The sequence below is a fragment of the Macaca fascicularis genome, chromosome 19 (genome assembly GCF_037993035.2).
Source record: "Macaca fascicularis isolate 582-1 chromosome 19, T2T-MFA8v1.1".
NCBI classification, from domain to species: domain Eukaryota; kingdom Metazoa; phylum Chordata; class Mammalia; order Primates; family Cercopithecidae; genus Macaca; species Macaca fascicularis.
The window spans coordinates 17,729,048-17,751,196 of NC_088393.1; the positions used below are offsets into that span (position 1 = coordinate 17,729,048).

The window sequence follows — 22,149 nt, forward strand, 5'->3', positions numbered from 1 at the left end:
AGGGTACTGGAATCTTCTATGGGCCACCCCCTATTAGCATAGGAGCCGTCCTGACCAATAGCAAGTTCCAGGAAGTGCTCTGACCGGCAGCTCTTGCATGAGGCACCTACAGGCAGAGGATTAATTAGAGCTTTCAGTTTCAGTTTCCCAGAAAGGAGGTGGGCTTTTTTTTCAACCCTGCTTTAAAAGGCCTCGGGCCCTTCCCAACTGGGTGCCAGCCAACTGTGGCTGCCTGGGAGACTCTATCTTAAGTCCCTGTGCTTCTGCTGTGTGTTACTGAGTGCCTAGGCCATGGTATTCATCTGTACCATGACCTGAAGAGGCAGAGGCCATCATTGTTGGTCCAGTCTCCACCTGGGGAAACTGAGATTGCACAGTTGAGTGAGGGCGGGGCCTGGGTCTGACCCTAGGGACTTGGTTTTGTGTTCAGGTGTCTCTGTGGTGACTAGCAGGGCTTCATCCAGTGCCCCTGTCCCCACCGAGGGGACTATGGGAGCCATGGAAGGTGTGTGAGCAGCAGGTGAGACTGGAGCCAGCTGAAAACTGGGGGACTGGATAGGCACACACAGCCCAGGTGAGAGGATACCCCAGTCAACAAACAGTGTTGGACTCTGTCCTGGCACCCGCAGGAAACAGGCTTCAACTTTCAGAAAAAGTGCTCCTGGGACTCCAGGATACCAAGTAAACTCTCTGAGCCTGTTTCTTCATCTGTAAAGGGGAATAACAGGGCCAGCCTCTCCAGGAGTGACCAGGGAGAAGATGCCAGTAAAGTAAGTGCTTTGGTATCCAGTAGGTGCTCAATGGATGCGCATGCCACCTGCCAGGCCTGTGGCTCAGGGCAGATGGATGGGAAGATAATGCTTGAACATGGACATATAGCGAGGCTCTTTCTTTTCTTTTCTTTCCTTTTTCTTTTCTTTTCTTTTTCTTTCTTTCTTTTTTTTTTTTTTTTTTTTTTTGAGACAGAGTCTTCCTCTGTCGCCCAGGCTGGAGTGCAGAGTGCAGTGGCGCGATCTCGGCTTACTGCAGCCTCTACCTCCCAGATTCAACTGATTTGCCCACCTCAGCCTTGCCAGTAGCTGGGACTACAGGTGTGGTCCGGCCCGGCTAATTTTTTTTTTTTTTTTTTTTTTTTGAGACTGAGTTTTGCTCTTGTTGGTCAGGCTAGAGTGCAGTGGCTCGATCTTGGCTCACCGCAACTTCTGCCTCCCGGGTTCAAGCGATTCTCCTGCTTCAGCCTTCCTGAATAGCTGGAATTACAGGCATGTGCCACCATGCCCAGCTAATTTTGTATTTTTAGTAGAGAGGTTTAGGTTTCTCCATGTTGGACAGGCTGGTCTCGAACTCCTGACCTCAGATGATCCACTCGCCTCGGCCTCCCAAAGTGCTGGGATTACAGGCATGAGCCACCACGCCTGGCCACACCTGGCTAGTTTTTTTGTGCTTTTAGTAGAGACGGGGTTTCATCATGTTAACCAGGCTAGTCTCGAACTCCTGAGCTCAAGTGATCTGCCTGCCTCTGCCTCCCAAAGTGCTGGGATTACAGGCGTGAGCCACCGTGCCTGGCCTAGTGGGGATTTTTCTTTGAGGAAAGATAGTTGGCTCCATTTGGGATGTGCTAAACCCCACGGTCCTGGGAGACATCCCTGGAAGACGCCTGGGATGGGGCGGGTGCTGGGGTTGTTGGACACCGGGGTTGGGGGAGCACTCAGGCTGCACCGACCTGCTGTCCATGTGGCCAAGAGAGCCAGGGCTTCCTACAGGAAATCAGCCCCGTTATCGGCGCCCAACTGCTGGGTATGACGGCTGAAAGGGGACTGAGTGTTTTTCTTGTGGCTTCTTCAGCCACATCCTGACCACAGCCCAGATTCTGTCAGGTCTGCCATTTCCTTGTTTTTCTGTTTTCAGCAGGACCAGACAGCAGGCGAGGTCAAGGCCAGAGCCCAGGCCTCCCAGAAGGCCTGGGGAACTCCCCCCAGGCCCTCACTCCAACATCCCTCAGAAGGACCCCATTAAAGCCACTTAGAGCCAGGCATCATGGTATGTGCGTGTGGTCCCAGCTACTCGGGAGGCTGAGGCAGGAGGATCACTTGAGCCCAGGAGTTTGAGGCTGCAGCAAGCTATGATTGTGCCACTGCACTCAAGCCTGGGTGATAAAGTGGGACCCCATCTCTTAAACAAACAAACAAAAAAACACTTAGAACCAAGAACCAATTAACAAGCTGTGGGAGATGATCTTGCTGAAAAGTCTGAGGGTGAACTCGTCCCAGGAGGAGGGACCTACCAGCCTGGCCAGGACTCCAGGTGAAAAGACACGACCTTTGCCTGACTTATTTGACTAAGCTGACTTATTTGAGCAGCAGTGTTCTGGCCTGCAAACTTTAGGGTCAGTTTGGGACCAGGTCAGAAATCACAATTGTATGAATTGCACATTGGAGACTGGGGTGGTGCGCCCCTGGGCAAATGAATTTCCTCTCTTAGCATTGATTTCCCCAGCTGTAAAATGTGGATAATGAAAGATTGATGTCCTCTCTAAATTTTGCAGCTGCAAACAGTCCTAGCTCTGCAAACTAAAAGTTTGTTGCTCTTCCCTTTAAAATTACAAATGATGGGACGGGTGCAGTGGCTCATGCCTGCAATCCTAGTACTTTCGGAGGCCAAGATGGGAGGATTGCTTGAGGTCAGGAGTTCGAGACCAGCCTGGTCAACATAGCAAGACCCTATCTCGACTTAAAAATACATATATATATTTAGTACATACATATTTATTTTATTTAATCTTGGCTCACCGTGACCTCCGCCTCTTGGGTTCAAGCAATTCTCCTGCCTCAGCCTCCTGAGTAGCTGGGATTACAGGCATGTGCCACCATGTCCAGCTAATTTTGTATTTTTAGTAGAGAGGTTTAGGTTTCTCCATGTTGGTCAGGCTGGTCTCAAACTCCTGACCTCAGGTGATCCGCCCGCCTCGGCCTCCCAAGTTGGTGGGATTACAGGATTGAGCCACCGTGCCCAGCCCCCTTTTTTTTTTTCCTCTTTGAGATGGAGTCTCACTCTGTCGCACAGGCTGGTGTGCATTGGCATGATCTCGTCTCACGGCAACCTCTGACCTCCGCCTCCTGGGGTCAAGCAATCCTGCTGCCTCAGTCTCCTGAGTAGCTGGGATTACAGGCACCCGCAACCACGCCCAGCTAATTTTTGTATTTTCTGTAGAGACGGAGTTTCACCGTGTTAGCTAGGCTGGTCTCGAACTCTTGACCTCGTGATCCGCCCACCTCAGCTTCCCAAAGTACTGGGATAATAGGCATGAGCCACCATGCCCGGCCTGCCATGACTTTTAATGGCTTTAATTACATTAATTATGTTAACTAAAAGTAATGGCAGAAACCACAATTACTTTTGCAATAAAATTAGAAATGGAAACTGTTATGCTATTTCCCTTTCCTTTCCTTTTCCCTTTCCCTTTCCCTTTCCCTCCCTTTCCCTCCCTTTCCCTCCCCTCCCCTCACCTTCCTTTCCTTTCAGATAGAATCTTGTCCTGTTGCCCAGGCTGGAGTGTAGTGCTGCAATCACAGCTTACTGCAGCCTTGACCTCCTGGGCTCAAGCAATCCTCTCACCGCAGCCTCCGGTGTAGCTGGGACTACAGGTGTGCACCACCACACCCAGCTAATTTTTTATTTTTTGTAGAGATGGGGGTCTCACTAAGTTTCCCAGGCTGGTCTCAAACTCCTGGGCTCCAAAGATCCTCCTGCCTCAGGCCCCCAAAGCATTGGAATTATAGGAGTAAGCCACTGCACCCGCCCCTGGCATTCTTTTGGTTTTAGCTTTTAAAAAAAAATTATTTTTTATTTTTATTTATTATTATGTTGTTATTATTATTATTATTTAGAGAAACATTTCAGTTGGGTGTGGTGGTTCATGCCAGTAATCCCAGCACTTTGGAGTCTGAGGCGAGTGGATCACCTGATGTCAGGAGTTCGAGACCAGCCTGGCCAACATGGTGAAACCTTGTTTCTACCAAAAATACAAAAACTAGCCAGGTGTGGTGGTGGGTGCCTGTAATCCCAGCTACTCGGGAGGCTGAGGCAGAAGAATCGCTTGAACCCAGAGGCAGAGGTTGCAGTCAGCTGAGTTTGTGCCACTATACTTTAGCCTGGGCGACACTATACTTTAGCCTGGGCGACAGAGTGAGACTCTCTCAAAAAAAAAAAAAAAAAAAAAAAAAAGAGGAAAGAAAAAAAAGAAACATTTTATTTTAATTAATTAATTAATTAATTTTTTGAGACAGAGTCTCACTGTGTCACCCAGGATGGAGTGCAATGTCATGCTCTCCGCTCACTGCAATCTCCAACTCCCTGGTTCAAGCGATTCTCCTGCTTCAGCCTCCCAAGTAGCTGGGATTACAGGCATGTGCCACCACGCCCAGCTAATTTTGGTATTTTAGCAGAGATGGGGTTTCACCATGTGGCCAGGATGGTCTTGATCTCCTGACCTCGTGATCTGCCCACCTCGGCCTCCCAAAGTGCTGCGATTAAAGGCATGAGCCACCATGCCCGGCCAACATTTTATTCTAGAATAGTTTTAGATTTGCAGGGGAAAAAAAAAAAAAAAAAACAGGGAGGATAATAGAAAGAATTTCCCACATTCCCTACACTCCATTTCCCCTCTTTTATTTATTTATTAAAGACAGGCTCTTGCTCTGTTGTCCAGGCTGGAGTGCAGTGGTGTGATCATAGCTCACTGCAGCCTTAACTTCCTGGGCTCGAGTGATCCTCCCACCTCAGCCTCCCAAGTAGCTGGGACCACAGATGTGCAGTCCTACACCTGGCTAATTTTTTATTTTTTGTGGAGATGGGGTTTCACTATGTTGACCAGGCTTGTCTCAAAGCGATCCTCCTGCCTCAGCCTCCTGAGTAGCTGGGACTACAGCCACTCACCACCATCACGCCCAGTTATATTGTTTGTAGAGACAGGATCTCCGTATGTTGCCCAGGCTGGTCTCAAACTCCTGGGCTCATGTGATCCTCCTTCCTCAGCCTCCCAAGGTGGTGGGATTATAGGTGTGAACCACTGCACCTGGCTAAGAAAAAAAAAAAATTAAGGAGCAAAGATCATCCACAATTGTCCCTTAGCTGTTTCATTTCTGTTTATTACACTACATGTATATTTCACTTACTTTGGGATACTGAGATGTGGCCCTGGGTGGGCATCTGAGGACAACTCCATGCCTGTGGGAAGTCGCTGGCCCTGGGGCGCTCACTGGGCGGGGGTGATTCTGTTCCAGGGGACATTTTTATTGTCACCGTGGGGGCTGGGAGTGCCCCTGCCATCTAGGGATGTAGGCCAGGGATGCTGCTCAACACACTACAGGGTACAGGATGGCTCCCCACAGTAAATGATCAAGCCCCAAGTGTCAGAGGTGCCACCAAACGTGACAAGCCCTGCCCTGGGGGAACCTGAGTGCAGGTTTGGAGTCAGACTTGGGCTCAAATTCCATCATGGTGGATCAACTCCTTTCCCTCAGGCCTCTGCTTTTCTCTCTCTCTCTCTCTCTCTCTCTCTTTTTTGAGATGGAGTCTCACTCTGTTGCCCAGGCTGGAGTGCAGTGGTGCAATCGTGGCTCACTGCAACCTCCGCCTCTCAGGTTCAAGTGATTGTCCTGCCTCAGCCTCCCGAGTAGGTGGGATCAAAGGTGTGCGCTACCATGCCCAGCTAATTTTTGTATTTTTAGTAGAGACGGAGTTTCACCATGTCAGCCAGGCTGGTCTCAAACTCCTGGCCTCAAGTGATCCACCCGCCTCGGCCTCCCAAAGTGCTGGGATTACAGGTGTGAGCCACTGCCCCTAGCCAACCTCTACTTTCTTAAAAGCAGGGGTGTGATAACAGCTGCTTCCCAGTCGACTGGAATGTCCACACAAATTAAAAACTGAAACAGTATCTCCATCAACTGAAAGAAAACAGTAAAAAGAAAGTAGGTGATGACATTTCTCATCAGTTACATTCTTCTGAATTTAATTAGTGCCAGGGAAACTGAAACTATGGTTATACCTAAGATAAGGCAAACATTTGAAGAAGGAGTAAAGGAAAGATTAATTTTGCAGCTGTCTCAGGGTCTGGTGGAGGGCTGATGGATGTCACCCTGTCTTTGTTTTGCACCGGGGAAAGTAAGCTTGTAATCAGTGCTGTCAGGATGAAATTCAACAGCCTGGACAAGGGGTCAGATAGAGCTTGCAAACCTAAGGTTACCTATCTTTGTTTATGGAGGCTGGACATCTTGGAAAGATTTAGGGGTAAGCAAATAATTTACATATGAACAATTTGTGAGGGCGATCATCTGGAGATGTGTGAGGGCTTTTTTTTTTTTTTTTCCTTTTTGTAGGCATCTGGGTAATGTACAATGCTTAACCACTTAAGACAATCAGGAAGCAACAGCCATGCATTTGGGAAATGAATTTCAGTACTGTGTGGCTCAGTCTCCAGACCTAACTTTCCCTTTGCTACAGACGCGGTGGCACTTGCCTGTAATCCCAACACTTTGGGAGGCCGAGGCAGGAGGATCACTCGAGCCCAGAAGTTTAAGACTAGCGTGAGCAACAAAGTGAGTTTCCCCCCACCCCCACCCCCCACCTCAACAAAACATTTAAACATTAGCTGGATATAGTGGCTGCGCCTGTTGTGGCTGCGCCTGTCGTGGCTGGAGCGCAGTGGTGTGATCTCGGCTCACTGCAGCCTCCGCATTCAAGCAATGCTCCTGCCTCAGCCTCCTGAGTAGCTGGGATTACAGGCACCTGACACCACGCCTAGCTAATTGTATTTTTAGTAGAGACCGGGTTTCACCATGTTGGCCAGGCTGGTCTCCAACTCCCGACCTCAGGTCATCTGCCACTCAGGAGGCTGAGTAGGAGGATCCCTTGAGCCCAAGGGGTAGGAGGGTCCCTTGAGCCCAAGAGGTCGAGGATGCAGTGAGCCATGTTTCCATGACTGCACACCAGCCTGGACAACAGAATGAGACCATGTCTCAAAAACAAACCAATACAAACAACAACAACAACAACTTTTCCTTTGGCAAATTGCCTTTGGAAGATCCTCATATTTTTATTTTCTTTGACAGGAAAAAGCAATATATAGAAAGTGCTTGGCTTAGCACTTTGTACATTACAGTTCCCGGTCTGAGTTTGCCCTTGTCATTTGGTAAGTTTCAGACTTGACTGCAGGCTTTCCTTAAACTGAACTCCCAGAAGCGGGGTTACTGGGTCCAAGGGGATGCCTATGTCCCAGGCTCTCCCTTCCCCTAAAGAATTCAGAATTTGGCCAGGAGTGGTGGCTCACACCTGTAATCCCAGCACTTTGGGAGGCCAAGGCGGGTGGATCATCGGAGGTGGGGGGTTCGAGACCAGCCTGGCCAAAATTGTGAAACCCTGTCTCTACTAAAAATAGAAACTAGATGGACTTTCTGGCGGGCACCTGTAATCCCAGCTACTTGGGAGGCTGAGGCAGCAGAATTGCTTGAACCCGGGAGGCGGAGGTTGCAGTGAGCTGAGATTGCGCCATTGCACTCCAGCCTGGACGACAGAGCCAAGACTTGTGATACCCTACTTTGTTTTAACCTGAGTGACTCTCTCCTAGCAGAGAGCCGGACAGACTCCATTTTAGTTTCTTCACTTGTAACCCTTTCACCTCCCTCCAGGCATAGTCAGTAAAACTGACTCAAAGCACGTCCAGTAATGCACCTGCTGATAAGATATTGAGGCGAGCTGCACAGCAGCTCCTGGGGACGTGCTCGGCGGATGGCACCCAAAGCCCCTACATTTATCTCTTTGTGATAGTTTAAGCCCCTGCACCTGGAACTGTTTATTTTTCATAACTGCATTTGTAACCAATTCATTTTTTAACTTTTTGCCAGTTCTGCTTCTGTAAAAATTGCTTCAGCTAAAATCCCCCTCCCCTATTTAGACCACAGTATAAAAACAAAACTAGCCCCTTCCTCAGGGCCGAGAGAATTTTGGGCGTTAGCTGCCTCTCGGTCGCAGGCTCATAAAGGACTCTTTAATTTGTCTCAAAGTGCGGTGTTTCTCTATAACTCGGTTGGTCACAACAGACTCTGTCTCAAAAAGAAAAAAAAAAAAAAAATTCAGAATTCACCTGTCCCCTATCGCTGCAGTGAACGGTGAGTGGCACTCCTCTCTCACACCTATCACAGGCATTCTTCTTTTCCTTTCAGATCCTTCCCTGGCGCCGGGTCCAGGAGGACCTGGTTCTTAGGCAGCATCTGTGTCTCTGTTTTGTAAGACACACAAGAGGGACCTTAACCCACTGCAGGTATTTCACCGGGTCCATGGTCAATCTAACACCACCTTTCGGTCTCCAGCCTCTTAACCAGCCCAGGGCTGAGTGTTGTTCATAGTATTAATATGTTTCTGGCTGGGCTCAGTGGCTCATGCCTGTAATCCTGGCACTATGGGAGGCCGAGGCAGGTGGATCACTTGAGGTCAGGAGTTCAAGACCAGCCTGGCCAACATAGTAAAACCCCGTCTCTACTCAAAATACAAAAATGAGCCGGGTGTGGTGGTGCGTGCCTATGATCCCAGCTACTCGGGAGGCTGAGGCAGGAGAATGGCTTGAACCTCAGAGGCAGAGGCTGCAATGAGCTGAGATCATGCCACTGCACTCCAGCCTGGGCAAGAGAGTGAGACTCCGTCTCAAAACAGAGAAACAAAGTATTAATATGTTCCCCTTGATCAGTGGGGTGGTTCACCCTTGTAATCCCAGCACTTTGGGAGGCAGAGGCTGGCAAATTGCTTGAGCCCAGGAGTTTGAGACTAGCCTGGGTGACCTAGCAAAACTCTGTCTGTATTAAAAATACAAAAATTAACTGGGCATGGTGGTGCGAGCCTGTAATCCCAGCGGAGGCTGAGACAGGAGAATCCTTTGACCATGGGAGGCAGAGGTTGCAGTGAGCTGAGATCACACCATTGCACTCCAGCCTGGGCAACAAGAGTGAAACTCCGTTTCAAAAAACAAAAACAAAACAAACAAACCCTCACAATCTTCCTGCACCCAACTGATGAAACCACCACTGCAAAAATTATATCAGTGAGAACATTAGAACAGTAAGCTAAGTTAACCCAAACCCCACCTTACTTTTCCCTTAATTATTCCTGGGCTATTGGGCCAAGCTAACTTTGTAAGACATTTAGGCTGTGGTTTAAATAATAGGCCTTGCCAAAACCTCAACCACTTTTTTTTTTTTTTGAGACAGAGTCTTGCTCTGTCGCCCAGGCTGGAGTGCAGTGGTGTGATCTGGGCTCAATGCAACCTCTGCCTCTGGGTTCAAGCAATTCTCCTGCCTCAACCTCCTGAGTATCTGGGATTACACGTGAATGCCACCACACCTGGCTAATTTTTGTATTTTTAGTGGAGACAGGGTTTCACCATGTTGATTAGGCTGGTCTCGAACTCCTGACCTCATGATCCATCCACCTTGGCCTCCCAAAGTGCTGGGATTACAGGCTTGAGCCACCGTGCCCAACCTACTTTTTTTTTTTCTTCCTTGAGACAGAGTCTCATTCTGTCACCCAGGCTGGAGCTTAGAGGCACCATTTCTGCTCACTGAAACCTCCACCTCTGAGGCCCAAGTGATTCTTCTGTCTCAGCCTCCGGAGTAGCTGGGATTACAGGTACCTGCCATCACGCCTGGCTAATTTTTTTTGTATTTTTAGTAGAGACGGGGTTTCACCATGTGGGCCAGGCTGGTCTCCAACTCCTGACCTCAAGTGATCCGTCCACCTCGGCCTCCCAAAGTGCTGGGGTAACAGGTGTGAGCCACTGTGCCTGGCCTCAACCACCTTTTTTTTTTTTGTTCTTTGTTTCTTTAGACAGAGTCTCGCTCTGTCACCCGGGCTGGAGTGCACTGGCGTGATCCCGGCTCACTGCAACCTCCGCCTCCTGGGTTCAAGTGATTCTCCTGCCTCAGTGTCTGGAGTAGCTGAGACGATGGGCGTGCACTCCCCCCACCCCCCCGCTACACTAATGTTTTGTATTTTTAGTAGAGATGGGGTTTCACCATGTTGGCCAGGCTGGTTGTGAACTCCTGATCTCCACTTGCCTTGGCCTCCCAAAGTGCTGGGATTACAGGAATGAGCCATCACTCCTGCCATAGAAACAGTTTTTATCATCCATTGTCCTCCTCCTCTTCTTTCTTCATCTTCCTCTTCCACTTTTTTCCGGGCAACTTTAGCAGGACCCTTTGCGCTGTCAAAGTTTCCTTTCAACTTATAGTCAGCAGCCTCCTTCTCATATTTCTTCTTCAGCTTTGCTGCGTTGGTGACGTCAGGCTGCTTTTCACTGTCACTTCAGCTATTCCACATCTCATTTTTTTTTTTTTTTTTTTTTTTTTGCCACATCTCCAATAGAGATGCCAGGGTTTGTGGATTTGATCTTGGGGTGGAATTCTGAACAGAACATGAAGAATCCAGATGGTGGGCTGGGTGTGATGGCTCATGTCTGTAATCCCAGCACTTTGGGAAGCCAAGGCAGGTGGGTCACCTGAGGTCAGGAGTTTGAGGCCGCACTTGGCCAACACGGTGAAACCCCATCTCTACTAAAAATAAAAAAATTAGCCAGACATGGTGGCACATGACTGTAATCCCAACTAATCCGGAGGCTGAGGCAGGAGAATCGCTTGAACCTGGGAGATGGAAGTTGCAGTGAGCTGAGATCGCACCACTGCACTCCAGCCTGGGCAACAAGAACAAAACTCCATCTCAAAAAAATAAAATAAAATAAAATAAAAGGCCAGACGGTGGCCTTTTGGGGACATTAGGCTCTTTCTTCTTGCCTCCTCTTTAGCTGGTCTATAATCCTTCATTTCCCGATCCTAGCGTACTTTATCCGCCTTTGCCATTTCATCAAATTTGGACTTCTCTTTCACCAACATTGTCTTCCAACTCTCAGAGTACTTCTTGGAAAATTCTTTATTTTTATTTTTATTTTTTTGAGATGACGTTTCACTCTTGTTGCCCAGGCTGGAGTGCAATGGTGCGATCTCGGCTCATTGCAACCTCCACCTCCCGGGTTCCAGTGATTCTCCTGCCTCAGCCTCCCAAGTAGCTGGGATTACAGGCATGTGCCACCATGCTGGGCTAATTTTTGTATTTTTAGTAGAGACAGGGTTTCTCCATGTTGGTCAGGCTGGTCTCAAGCTCCCGACCTCAGGTGATCCATCTGCCTCAGCCTCCCAAAGTGCTGAGATTACAGGCGTGAGCCACTGCGCCCGGCCACTTCTTGGAAAATTCTGCGAAATTGACGGGGACCTCTGGGTTTCTCCTTCTCCTCCTTCTCCTTCTTCTTCTTCTTCTTCTTTTTTTTTTTTTTGAGATGGAGTCTCACTCTGTCGCCCAGGCTGGAGTGCAGTGGCACAATCTCGGCCACTGCAACATCCTCCTCCCAGGTTCAAGCAATTCTCCTGCCTCAGCCTCCCGAGTAGCTGGGACTACAGGAGCATGCCACCACGCTCAGATAATTTTTGTATTTTTAGTAGAGACGGGGTTTCATCATGTTGGCCAGGATAGTCTTGATCTCTTGACATTGTGATCCGCTTGCCTTGGCCTCCCAAAGTGCTGGGATTACAGGCGTGAGTCACTGCACCCGGCCGGTTTTTCTTATATTCTTCTCTGCACATCTGCACAAAGAAACCATAAGCAAACATTTTGCCCTTTGGTTTCTTGGGGTCACCATTAGCCATCCTGACTATCGTTCACTAGTCTGGGCAGCACAGGGCACTTGTTCCCTATTTTTCTAAACTTTTCCCCCGATGGGTGTAAAAAAGCATATTATTATTACTATTATTATTTCTGAGACGAGTTTCGCTCTTGTTGCCCAAGCTGGAGGGCAGTGGCGCGATCTCGGCTCATTGCAACCTCCACCTCCTGGGTTCCAGTGATTCTCCTGCCTCAGCCTCCCAAGTAGCTGGGATTCCAGATGCGCGCTGCCACGCCCGGATAATTTTTTTATTTTTAGTAGAAACGGGGTTTTACCATGTTAGTCAGGCTGGTCTCAAACTTCTGACCTCAGATGATCCGCTCGCTTCGGCCTCCCAAAGTGCTGAGATTACAGGTGTGAGCCACTGCACCTGGCCTAAAAGCATATTATTATAGTAAATACTTTTTTTCCCTTTCTTTCATTTTAGAGACGGAGTCTCCTTGTGTTGTCCAGGCTAGATTCAAACTCCTGATCTCAAGCGATCCTCCCACCTCAGCCTCCCTGTTACCCTGTTACCAGGACAGCCCTGATTCTTATTGTTTTTCAGTCCAAAAAAAAAAAACCACACACACAGCTGCTTAAAGATGGCAGGCAGCCAGAGATGTCACCAGAGCTTCCTGACCCCTGACCAGATACCAGAGGAAGATAAGATCCCTAAATCGGCACAAACTGGAACAGACGACCTCTAGTTGACTTTAGATCATCAATATATATTCATCAATATATAATTATAATACTAAAATTCCTTCTCTTAAAAGAAAATCTCCCTTTTGTGTAGACCGGTTGTATGAAGATCTGGAGTCCCACCCTGCACACGCTAACATTCCTCTCCCTTCCTGTACCCAGGGGAAGAAACAATAAAACGTCATGTTTTTTACTGTTGAGGGAGAAGGGGCAGTTAGAGCGAGAGCCTCTCCTCCATTCCTGGCCAGTGAATAAAACCTGATTGCCTTTTCCGATCGGATGTTCCTTCTTTGCCACCTACACAAAGTGAGGAATTAACTCGGTTTGCTGGTGGCATCCCCAGTAGCTGGGACTATAGGCAATAAATGCTTTTATACTTCCCTTTTTTTAATATTTCCCTTTTTTTATACTTCCCCTTTTAAAGGTATTGTTCCTGTGAAACAACTCTTTAAGTTATATCCAAGATTTCATGGCTCATGATGGCTCATAGTGTTCGCTCTTTAAATCAACAGCTGCATATCTCACGATGATTTCCTTTGGGATGATTTCCCAGAACTGGAATTGTAGATTTTTCACAATGTATTTTTAGTAGAGACGGGGTTTCACCACGTTGTCCAAGGATGGCCTCGATCTCTTGACCTCATGATCCGCCCGCCTCCGCCTCCCAAAGTGCTGGGATTACAGACGTGTGCCACTCAGCGCGGCCACAAATCTCCCAACTTTTGCGTTAAGCGCTAAGCTTTTCTCTAGACTAGCTATTGCGGCCGCAAGGAATTCTGGGGAACGTAGTGCAGATTTGCAGAGAACCAGTCTCTTGGTCCTGTGCCGTAGCATTTCCGGCGGAAGTTGCTGGGCGAGGAAAGCCGACAAGACCTTTTTCCGCAATCGTCGCCCACGCGCGCAACCCGGGCGACGCGTGGGTCGTGGCCCCGCCTCCCCACGCCATTGGCCAGCAGCCCCTCGGACACGCGTATACTGCGCTTCCGGGCAATCTGCGCCCCGCATGGCCTTCTGGTAGTTGTAGTTCGACCGCGAGGGCTGCCGTCGGGAGGCTGCTCCGAGGTTCCAGGCTGTCCCCCACGACCCCGCCTTCGGCGCTCCGATCGCAGGATGGATCCTGTACCCGGGACAGACTCGGCGCCGCTGGCTGGCCTGGCTTGGTCGTCGGCCTCTGCACCCCCGCCGCGGGGGTTCAGCGCGGTGAGCGACGTCGAGGGGCGGGGGTCGAATGGGGGAGGCAGCCGCTGTGGGGTGGGAGTCCGGCGCTGACCCGCGTCCTCCCGGTAGATCTCCTGCACCGTCGAGGGGGCACCCGCCAGCTTTGGCAAGAGCTTCGCGCAGAAATCTGGCTACTTCCTGTGCCTTAGTTCTCTGGGCAGCCTAGAGGTAAGGGGTGCCCACCTTCGGGACCACCAGGGTCTGCCCACCTCCCCTGCCTGTTCACTGTGCCCTATGCCAGCTGCGCTGTCCCCGCTGCTAGGCGACCCTCGCTGTGTCCCCCTTCCACCCCTAGAACCCCCAGGAGAACGTGGTGGCCGATATCCAGATCGTGGTGGACAAGAGCCCCCTGCCGCTGGGCTTCTCCCCGGTCTGCGACCCCATGGATTCCAGTAAGGCCTGCGTCGGAGGCGAGAGTTGTCCGGGTCCCTTGCAGGGAGGAGCGGGGGAGGAGGGACGACGGGCGCGCGGTATCTGAGCCTCGGCTGCCCCCGGCACACGGGGTGATGACAGGGTTGGCTGCAGACTCAGAGCCCTGCCCTAGGGTGGACCGATATTCCTTGTCCTGATTCAAAATGTGTGATGTGATTGGCACAGCCTCCATCCTCGAGTTAAGAGTTCAGTCCACACCACCTGTTTCACTACTGTTGTGCTACTTGTGTCTTTTTACACCATAGCCAAGCAAAACCACTGCGCAGTTCTCTTTTTTCATTTCCAGGCTTTGCACACGCCGCTTTCTCTGCCTGGAACACTTTTTTTTCTCCTCTTTGTAGCTCATTCTGCCTCCTTCCTGAGATGTCACCTTCACCCTTCCCTACCCCTCCTTTTCTGAGGCCCACAACCCTAGTGTGGCCTTCCCAGCCCCACCTGAATTTCCCACCCTTTCTTGTCATTTTTATTTGACTCAGGCTATATTCATTCATACTAGAGTTGGCAAACTTTTTTTTTTTTTTTTTTTTTTTTTTGAGACAGAGTTTTGCTCTTGTTGCCCAGGCTGGAGTGCAATGGTGTGATGTCGACTCACGGCAACCTCCCACTACCGGGTTCAAGCGATTCTCCTGCCTCTTCCTCCCGAGTAGCTGGGATTACAGGCATGCGCCACTACGCCCGGCTAATTTTGTATCTTTAATAGAGACGGGCTTTCTCCATGTTGGTCAGGCTGGTCTTAAACTCCTGACCTCAGGTGATCCGCCCGCCTGGGCCTTCCAAAGTGCTGGGATTATAGGCGTGAGCCACCGTGCCCGGCCAAACATTTTTTTTCTTTATTTTTTTCTGAGAGTTGGCAAACTTTTATGTAAAGGGCCTGATAGTAAATATTTTAGGCTTTACAGGCCAGATGACGTGTGTTCATATTCATTTTTTTTACAATTCCTTGAAAAAGTAAAAATCATTCTTAACTCATGAGCTGTATGGAACCAGGCCTTAGGCTGGGTGTGGTGGCTAACACCTGTAATCCCAGCACTTTGGGAGGCTGAGGCCGGCAGATCACCTGAGGTCAGGAGTTCCAGACCAGCCTGGCCAACATGGTGAAACCCTGTCTCTACTAAAAATACAAAATTAGCTGGGCATAGTGGCGGGCGCCTGTAGTCCCAGCTACTCGGGAGGCTGAGGCAGGAGAATTGTTTGAACCCGGGAGGCGGAGATTGCAGTGAGCTGAGATCGCGTCATTGCACTCCAGGCTGAGTGATAGAGCGAAACTCCGTCTCAAAAAAAAAAAAAAAAAAAAAAAAAAAAGGAAAGAAAACAGGCCTTGAGGCCGGGCGCGGTGGCTCAAGCCTGTAATCCCAGCACTTTGGGAGGCCAAGACGGGCGGATCACGAGGTCAGGAGATCAAGACCATCCTGGCTAACACGGTGAAACCCCGTCTCTACTAAAAAATACAAAAAACTAGCCGGGCGAGGTGGCGGGCGCCTGTAGTCCCAGCTACACAGGAGGCTGAGGCAGGAGAATGGTGTGAACCCGGGAGGCAGGACTTGCAGTGAGCTGAGATCCGGCCACTGCACTCCTGCCCGGGCGACAGAGCGAGACTCCGTCTCAAAAAAAAAAAAAAAAGAAAAAAAAAGAAAACAGGCCTTGAGCCAGATTTGGCTCACAGGTGCTAGCTGGCCAACTTCTATAGGATTAGAGGACTCAGAGAAAGTAAGCTTTGAGGGCCAGGATGGGCACCCAGCTCTGTCTGATTCCACAGCTAGCCACCTCATGAATGCACCTTCCTATCACCAAAGATCAGCCTACTCCAGTGGCTCCTAAAGGCTGCCTGGAATCCCCTCCTTCATCTATACCATTCATGATTTAACCACTCCTCCCACCCCCCATCCCCAATGCTGTCCATGCGGCTGCCTTAAACAGCACCCTGGTGAGCCTCATCCTTGAGTCATCTTTGGGCCCTCCCACCCCTTCCTGGCTTCCTTCTCTTATTCCCCTGCCCCCCACTCCCAGAGGCCTCTGTGTCCAAGAAGAAACGCATGTGTGTGAAGCTGTTGCCCCTGGGAGCTGCAGACACAGCTGTGTTTGATGTCCGGCTGAGTGGAAAGACCAAGACAGTGCCTGGATACCTTCGAATAGGGTAGGGCCACCCCCCAGTGTCTAGCTACCTTCCCTGCCCTCCCAACTCATGATCTCGCGAATCTGACCCTCAGGGACAACCTTGAGGTCTCCTGTTCCTTCTGCCACCTTCTGACCCTCGGATTCTTCATGTTAAAACCGAGACATGTATGCCATCTTGTAGGACTCATGAGGAGTCAGTGACTTGGTGTCTCAAGTAGACAGAACAGGACTGAGCGTGGTGACTCACACCTGTAATCCCAGCACTTTGGGAGGCAGAGATGGGCGGATCACAAGATCAAGAGATCGAGACCATCCTGGCTAACATGTTGAAACTCCATCTCTACTGAAAATACAAAAAATTAGCCGGGCATGGTGGCACACGCCTGTAGTCCAGCTACTTAGGAGGCTGAGGCAGGAGAATCGCTTGAACCTGTGAGGTGGAGGTTGCAGTGAGCTGAGATCGTGCCACTGCACTCCAGTCTGGGCAACAAAGCGAGACTCTGTCTCAAAAATAAAATAAAATAAAAAATAAAATAAAATAAAATAAAATAGACAGAATGATGATTTGAACCCAGCAGTATTAGTTTGGTGTGGTGCTTAGGGTGCGGGTCAAGATGCTAAAACAAAAATCGCTTAAAAGGCTGGGTGCGGTGGCTCACACCTGTAATCCCAGCACTTTGGGAGGCCGAGGCAGGTGGATCACCTGAGGTCAGGAGTTCAAGACGAGCCTGGCCAACACAGTGAAACTCTGTTTCTACTAAAAAAAAAAAAAAAATTAGCTGGGCATGGTTGCCAGTAATCCGAGCTACTCCAGAGGCTGAGGCAGGAGAATTGCTTGAACCTGGGAGGTGGAGATTGCAGTGAGCCGAGATCACGCCATTGCACTCCAGCCTGGGCCACATGAGTGAAACTCCGTCTCAAAAAAAAAAAAAAAAAAAATCCCCCAAAAGACAGAGGTCACCTGGAGGCCCAGGTCCCCTGCCTTTCCCAGGGGCTATCCTCAACCCTGGCCCCACATGGGGCCAGCATCCCTCCTACCTTCCCTCCCGGTCCAGGGACATGGGCGGCTTTGCCATCTGGTGCAAGAAGGCCAAGGCCCCGAGGCCAGTGCCCAAGCCCCGAGGTCTCAGCCGGGACATGCAGGGCCTGTCTCTGGATGCAGCCAGCCAGCCGAGGTGAGCCCTCAGGCATCGGAGTGGGGGTGGCCGTGGGGGTAGGATGAAGCTTAACCTGGGTCATCCCACCTCCAGTAAGGGCGGCCTCCTGGAGCGGACACCGTCAAGGCTGGGCTCTCGGGCATCCACTCTGCGGAGGAATGACTCCATCTACGAGGCCTCTAGCCTCTATGGCATCTCAGGTGAGCACAGAGTGGGGAAACTGAGGTATGGAGGTGGAGGGTGTGATTGTCTTGAGATTACACGACCAGGAAGGATCTTCCTACCTCCCTCTTCCAACTCTAGATTCTGTAAAGACTGAAAGAGCCAGGCTGTGTGGGGTTGGCCTCTGCAGGTGGGGTGGACAGTTCCCTGCACCTCACCTCCTCCCCTCCCATATGTTTTTCAGCCATGGATGGGGTTCCCTTCACACTCCACCCACGATTTGAGGGCAAGAGCTGCAGCCCCCTGGTGAGTTGGGGTCTCGGGGAGCCTGGGTCTCCGCCTGCCATCACCATTCTGGGTGCCAGGACATCCCTGTATCCAGTGCCCCAGCACAGAGGGCCACGTCCAGGGTTGGGGCTGGAGTGTGTCACCTCCAGGTGGCAGCTGGGAGGTCTTCAGTCTCAGAATGGGGAGGGGTCCATCCAGAGAAAGCAGCTGGACACCAGTAGCTAGAGGCTGTGACAAGAAGGGGGAGGGATGCCGGGCGCAGTGGCTCACGCCTGTGATCCCAGCACTTTGGGAGACAAGGCAGGTGGATCATTTGAGGTCAGGAGATGGGAGACTAGCCTGGCCAACATGGTGAAACCCCGTCTCTATTAAAAATACAAAAATTAGCCAGGCGTGGCTTTAGAGACGTTGTCTCTAAAAACAAAACAAAACAAAAAAAAAGAAGGGGGAGGGATGACGAGGGAATATTTGGGGAGTGTGGGGGCGGGGGGGAGAGCAGGACTCCTTGAAGAGGAGGGAAAGGGGGTTTCAGGTTGGGATCGGGCCCAAGGCTGATCCACCTCTGCCCGCCAGGCCTTCTCTGCTTTTGGGGACCTGACCATCAAGTCTCTGGCGGACATTGAGGAGGAGGTGGGTGCAGGGCTAGGGAGGAGGTGCCTGAGGGGCTGGGACCCCAACCCCCCTCCGCCCTAGGCTGTTCCAGTCTTCCCCATCCCCACGTGCCCCCAGACGCACCCCATCTCTCCAGGACTGAAGACCACTCAAGTCCCTAAGTACCCCCTCTGCCATTCCTCAGTCACCCCCGCTTTGGTCCTCTCTTTACTGTGGCACCTGCTCACTCTCACTCTCCCCTTCCCCCAGTATAACTACGGCTTCGTGGTGGAGAAGACTGCGGCTGCCCGCCTGCCCCCCAGCGTCTCGTAGTCCCTCACCCGTCCGCGGGAAGAGCCCCCTTACGCCACCCCCACCCCCGGCCAGCCTGGGGCCACCCCGCCTCACTGCATCCTGGGAACCTCCGCCCTGCAAGGCTTTGCTATCTTCAGCCACTGGGCGGAGCTGCAGCTCTGGAGGAAGGGGCGGGTCGAGGCTGCGTGGTGATGGGGTCTCCACCCCCAGGCCCTGCGGGGCAGGGCTGGAGCTGGACAGAAGCCAGTGCCTTTAAGTCATTCGTGTCAAAACCCTCTGGGGTCCGGAGGCAGCGTGGGTGTCCTCCTGGCAATAAACACTACCTGGTTCACGCCCTCTGGAGTCCCGATCCTGCCGCCTCTCCACACTAGGCACGTGGAGCTGAGACTCGGCCACTCTTGCACTGGGCAAGTGGGTGAAATGGCGGGGAGGCGGTGCTGCTGGTCTCCGGTTTTTGTTTGTTTGTTTGTTTCTGAGACGGGGTCTCCCTCTGTGCCCCAGGCTGGGGTACAGTGGCAGGATCTTGGCTCACTGCAACCTCCACCTCTGGGGTTCAAACGATTCTCCTCGCTCAGCCTCCCGAGTGGTTGGGATTACAGGCGTCTGCCACCACGCCCGGCTAATTTTTTTGTATTTTCTATAGACAGGGTTTCACTGTGTTGGCCAGGCTGGTCTTGAACTCCTGACCTCAGGTGATCTGCCCACCTCGACCTCCCAAAGTGTTGGGATTACAGGCGTGAGCCATCGCGCCCGGCTTGGGTCTCCCATTCTACAGAGTGGGAAACTGAGGCTCAGGGAGTGAGTGAGTCTGGATGCTAGATCGTAGAGAAGAACTCGTCTCGGCCCTCCATCATTGGGCATAACAATAAAACAAATACTGTTTCTATTGCAGTGACCACATCCCCAACACGTGATACACCATTATTACCTCATTTAGTCTCCCTATAACGCACTGGGAAGCCCAGGTTTTGTTGCCGTTTTCCAGATAGAGAAACTGCGACAGGGATGCTAAGGCCACAACTGGGACTCAAACCCAGCAATTGCTGTTTCCTTTCCTTTCTCCCCTCCCCCCTCCCCTCCCCTCCCCCCTCCCCTCCCCTCCCCCCTCCCCTCCCCCCTTCCCTCCCCTCCCCCCTTCCCTCCCTTACCCCCTTCCCTCCCCTCCCCCCTCCCTTCCCCTCCCCTCCCCCCTTCCCTCCCCTCCCCCCTCCCTTCCCCTCCCTTCCCCTGTCCTGCCCTGCCCTTTCCTTTCCTTTCCTTTCCTTGAGGGAGTCTCGCTCTGTCGCCCAGGCTGGAGTGCGGTGGCGCGATCTCGGCTCACTGCAAGCTCCGCCTCCCAGGTTCACGCCATTCTCCTGCCTCAGCCTCCCGAGCAGCTGGGACTACAGGCGCCCGCCACCACGCCCGGCTAATTTTTTGTATTTTTAGTAGAGACGGGGTTTCACCATGCTAGCCAGGATGGTCTCAGTCTCCTGACGTCATGATCCACCGGCCTCGGCCTCCTGAAGTGCTGGGATTACAGGCTTGAGCCACGGCGCCCAGCCCTTTTTAAATTTTTTTTTTTTTTTGAGACAGCATCTCGCGCTGTCGCCCAGACTGGGTGCAGTGGCACGATCTCGGCTGACTGCAACCTCTGCCTCTCAGATTCAAGCGATTCTCCGGCCTCAGCCCCCGCCCCCGCTCCCCCCCTCCCCGCCCCCGCTCCCCCCCTCCCCGCCCCTTTGCTGCCCAGTAGCTGGAACTACAGGCTCAGGCCACCATATCCAGCTAATTTATTTTTTGTATTTTTAGTAGAGATGGCGTTTCACCTTGTTGGCCAGGCTGGTCTCAAACTCCTGACCTCAAGTGATCCCCCGCCTTGGCCTCCCAAGGTGCTGGGATTACAGGTGTGAGCCACTGCACCCGGCCCAGGCCACACCATTTTCATCCACCGATTCATACAACCTTGTTTTATGTATGTTTGTTTAAAGACATCTTATTTAATATCTATGGTGGATTCATTCACATTGAACTCACAGCCAGCGGCACTGAAACTCATGTCTGCATGAAGCTTCCCTATAAGGGATTTTCTCCATGAGGTGCATCACAGATTTTTTTTTTTAAGTATTTTATTTTTGGTGTGATCATAGCTCACTGCAGCCTTAACCTCCCATGCTCAGGTGATCCTCCAATCTCAGCCTCCTGAGTAGGGACTACAGGCTACACTGGACTAATTTTAAAAAAGTTTTTGTACCGCTAGGGGGTCTCACTATATTGCCCAAGCTGGTCTTGAACTCCTGGCCTTGGGCAGTCCTCCTGCCTCGGCTCCCAATGTGCTGGGATTACAGGCGTGAGCCACTGAGCCCAGCCATCACAGTCTTTTGGTACTTAGGAACCCTGGACAGCATTTCAGTGTCTGGGGGAATTTCAATAGCAAAATCACCAACAAAAACCACAAGAACGTGGCCAGGCACAGTGGCTCACACTTGTAATCCCAGCACTTTGGGAGGCCAAGGTGGGTGGATCACCTGAGGTAAGGAGTTCAAGACCAGACTGGCCAACATGGTGAAACCCCGTCTCTACCAAACATGCAACATGCAACATTAGCCAGGCGTAGTGGCAGGTGCCTGTAGTCCCAGCTACTTGGGATGCTGAGGCAGGAGAATTGCTTGAACCCAGGAGGTGGAGGTTGCAGTGAGCTGAGATTGCACCATTGCACTCCAGCCTAGGCAACAAGAGTAAAACTCCATTTCATTCATTCTTTTTTTTTTTTTTTTTTTTGAGACGGAGTCTTGCGCTGTCGCCCAGGCTGGAGTGCAGTGGCCGGATCTCAGCTCACTGCAAGCTCCGCCTCCCGGGTTCACGCCATTCTCCGGCCTCAGCCTCCCGAGTAGCTGGGACTACAGGCACTGCCACCTCGCCCAGCTAGTTTTTGTATTTCTTAGTAGAGACGGGGTTTCACCGTGTTAGCCAGGATGGTCTCGATCTCCTGACCTCGTGATCCGCCCATCTCGGCCTCCCAAAGTGCTGGGACTACAGGCTTGAGCCACCGCACCCGGCCGTAAAACTCCATTTCAAAAAAGAAAAAAATAATGATAAAATAAAAAAAGAAATTCACCACCCTAAACTCACACCATCCATCTCCCATGAGTGCATGACCATGGACGTGTGCAACGGCTGCTATGCGGCTGTTTCTCCTGTTTCTCCTCTGTGCTTTTGTAGCCTTGTGGTGGCCCACATTCTGCTGCAGTTGTAAACATTCACCAGATCTCTGTGGCTTAGAAAAGCTGGCCAGGCGTGGTGGCTCACACCTGTAGTCCCAGCATTTTGGGAGGCCGAGGCAGGCAGATCACCTGAGGTCAGGAGTTCGAGACCAGCCTGGCCAACGTAGTGAAACTCCATCTCTATTAAAAATATAAAAACTAGGTGTGTGTGGTGGTACACGCCTGT

At 51.3% G+C, this 22,149-nt stretch overlaps 1 protein-coding gene and 1 long non-coding RNA gene across 7 annotated transcripts; both read left to right on the plus strand.

Annotated features, from left to right (window-relative positions):
• Nucleotides 1-88: 88 nt before the first annotated feature.
• Nucleotides 89-12,324, plus strand: LOC135968434 (uncharacterized). Of its 2 annotated transcripts, XR_012428543.1 has the most exons (5): nt 628-770; nt 6,502-6,596; nt 7,110-7,189; nt 8,220-8,317; nt 12,186-12,324. It is a non-coding gene; the product is annotated as an uncharacterized lncRNA (long non-coding RNA). The 2 variants fall into 2 exon arrangements; XR_010583236.2 differs by lacking the exons at nt 8,220-8,317; nt 12,186-12,324 and adding an exon at nt 7,436-7,971 and having other exon boundaries at nt 89-770.
• A 1,138-nt stretch (nt 12,325-13,462) lies between these two features.
• On the plus strand, nt 13,463-19,056 carry MVB12A (multivesicular body subunit 12A). 5 transcript variants are annotated; one of them, XM_045380760.2, is made up of 9 exons: nt 13,463-13,642; nt 13,730-13,828; nt 13,956-14,052; nt 16,100-16,226; nt 17,263-17,382; nt 17,458-17,564; nt 17,771-17,832; nt 18,388-18,444; nt 18,676-19,056. In XM_045380760.2, exons 1-9 carry the CDS (start codon nt 13,553-13,555, stop codon nt 18,736-18,738), a joined length of 822 nt encoding a protein of 273 aa, XP_045236695.2. In that variant the 5' UTR covers nt 13,463-13,552; the 3' UTR covers nt 18,739-19,056. The 5 variants fall into 5 exon arrangements, with proteins under 5 accessions (XP_045236695.2, XP_045236696.2, XP_045236697.1 ...); XM_045380761.2 differs by lacking the exon at nt 18,388-18,444; XM_045380762.2 differs by lacking the exon at nt 17,263-17,382.
• The last annotated feature ends 3,093 nt before the right edge of the window (nt 19,057-22,149 follow it).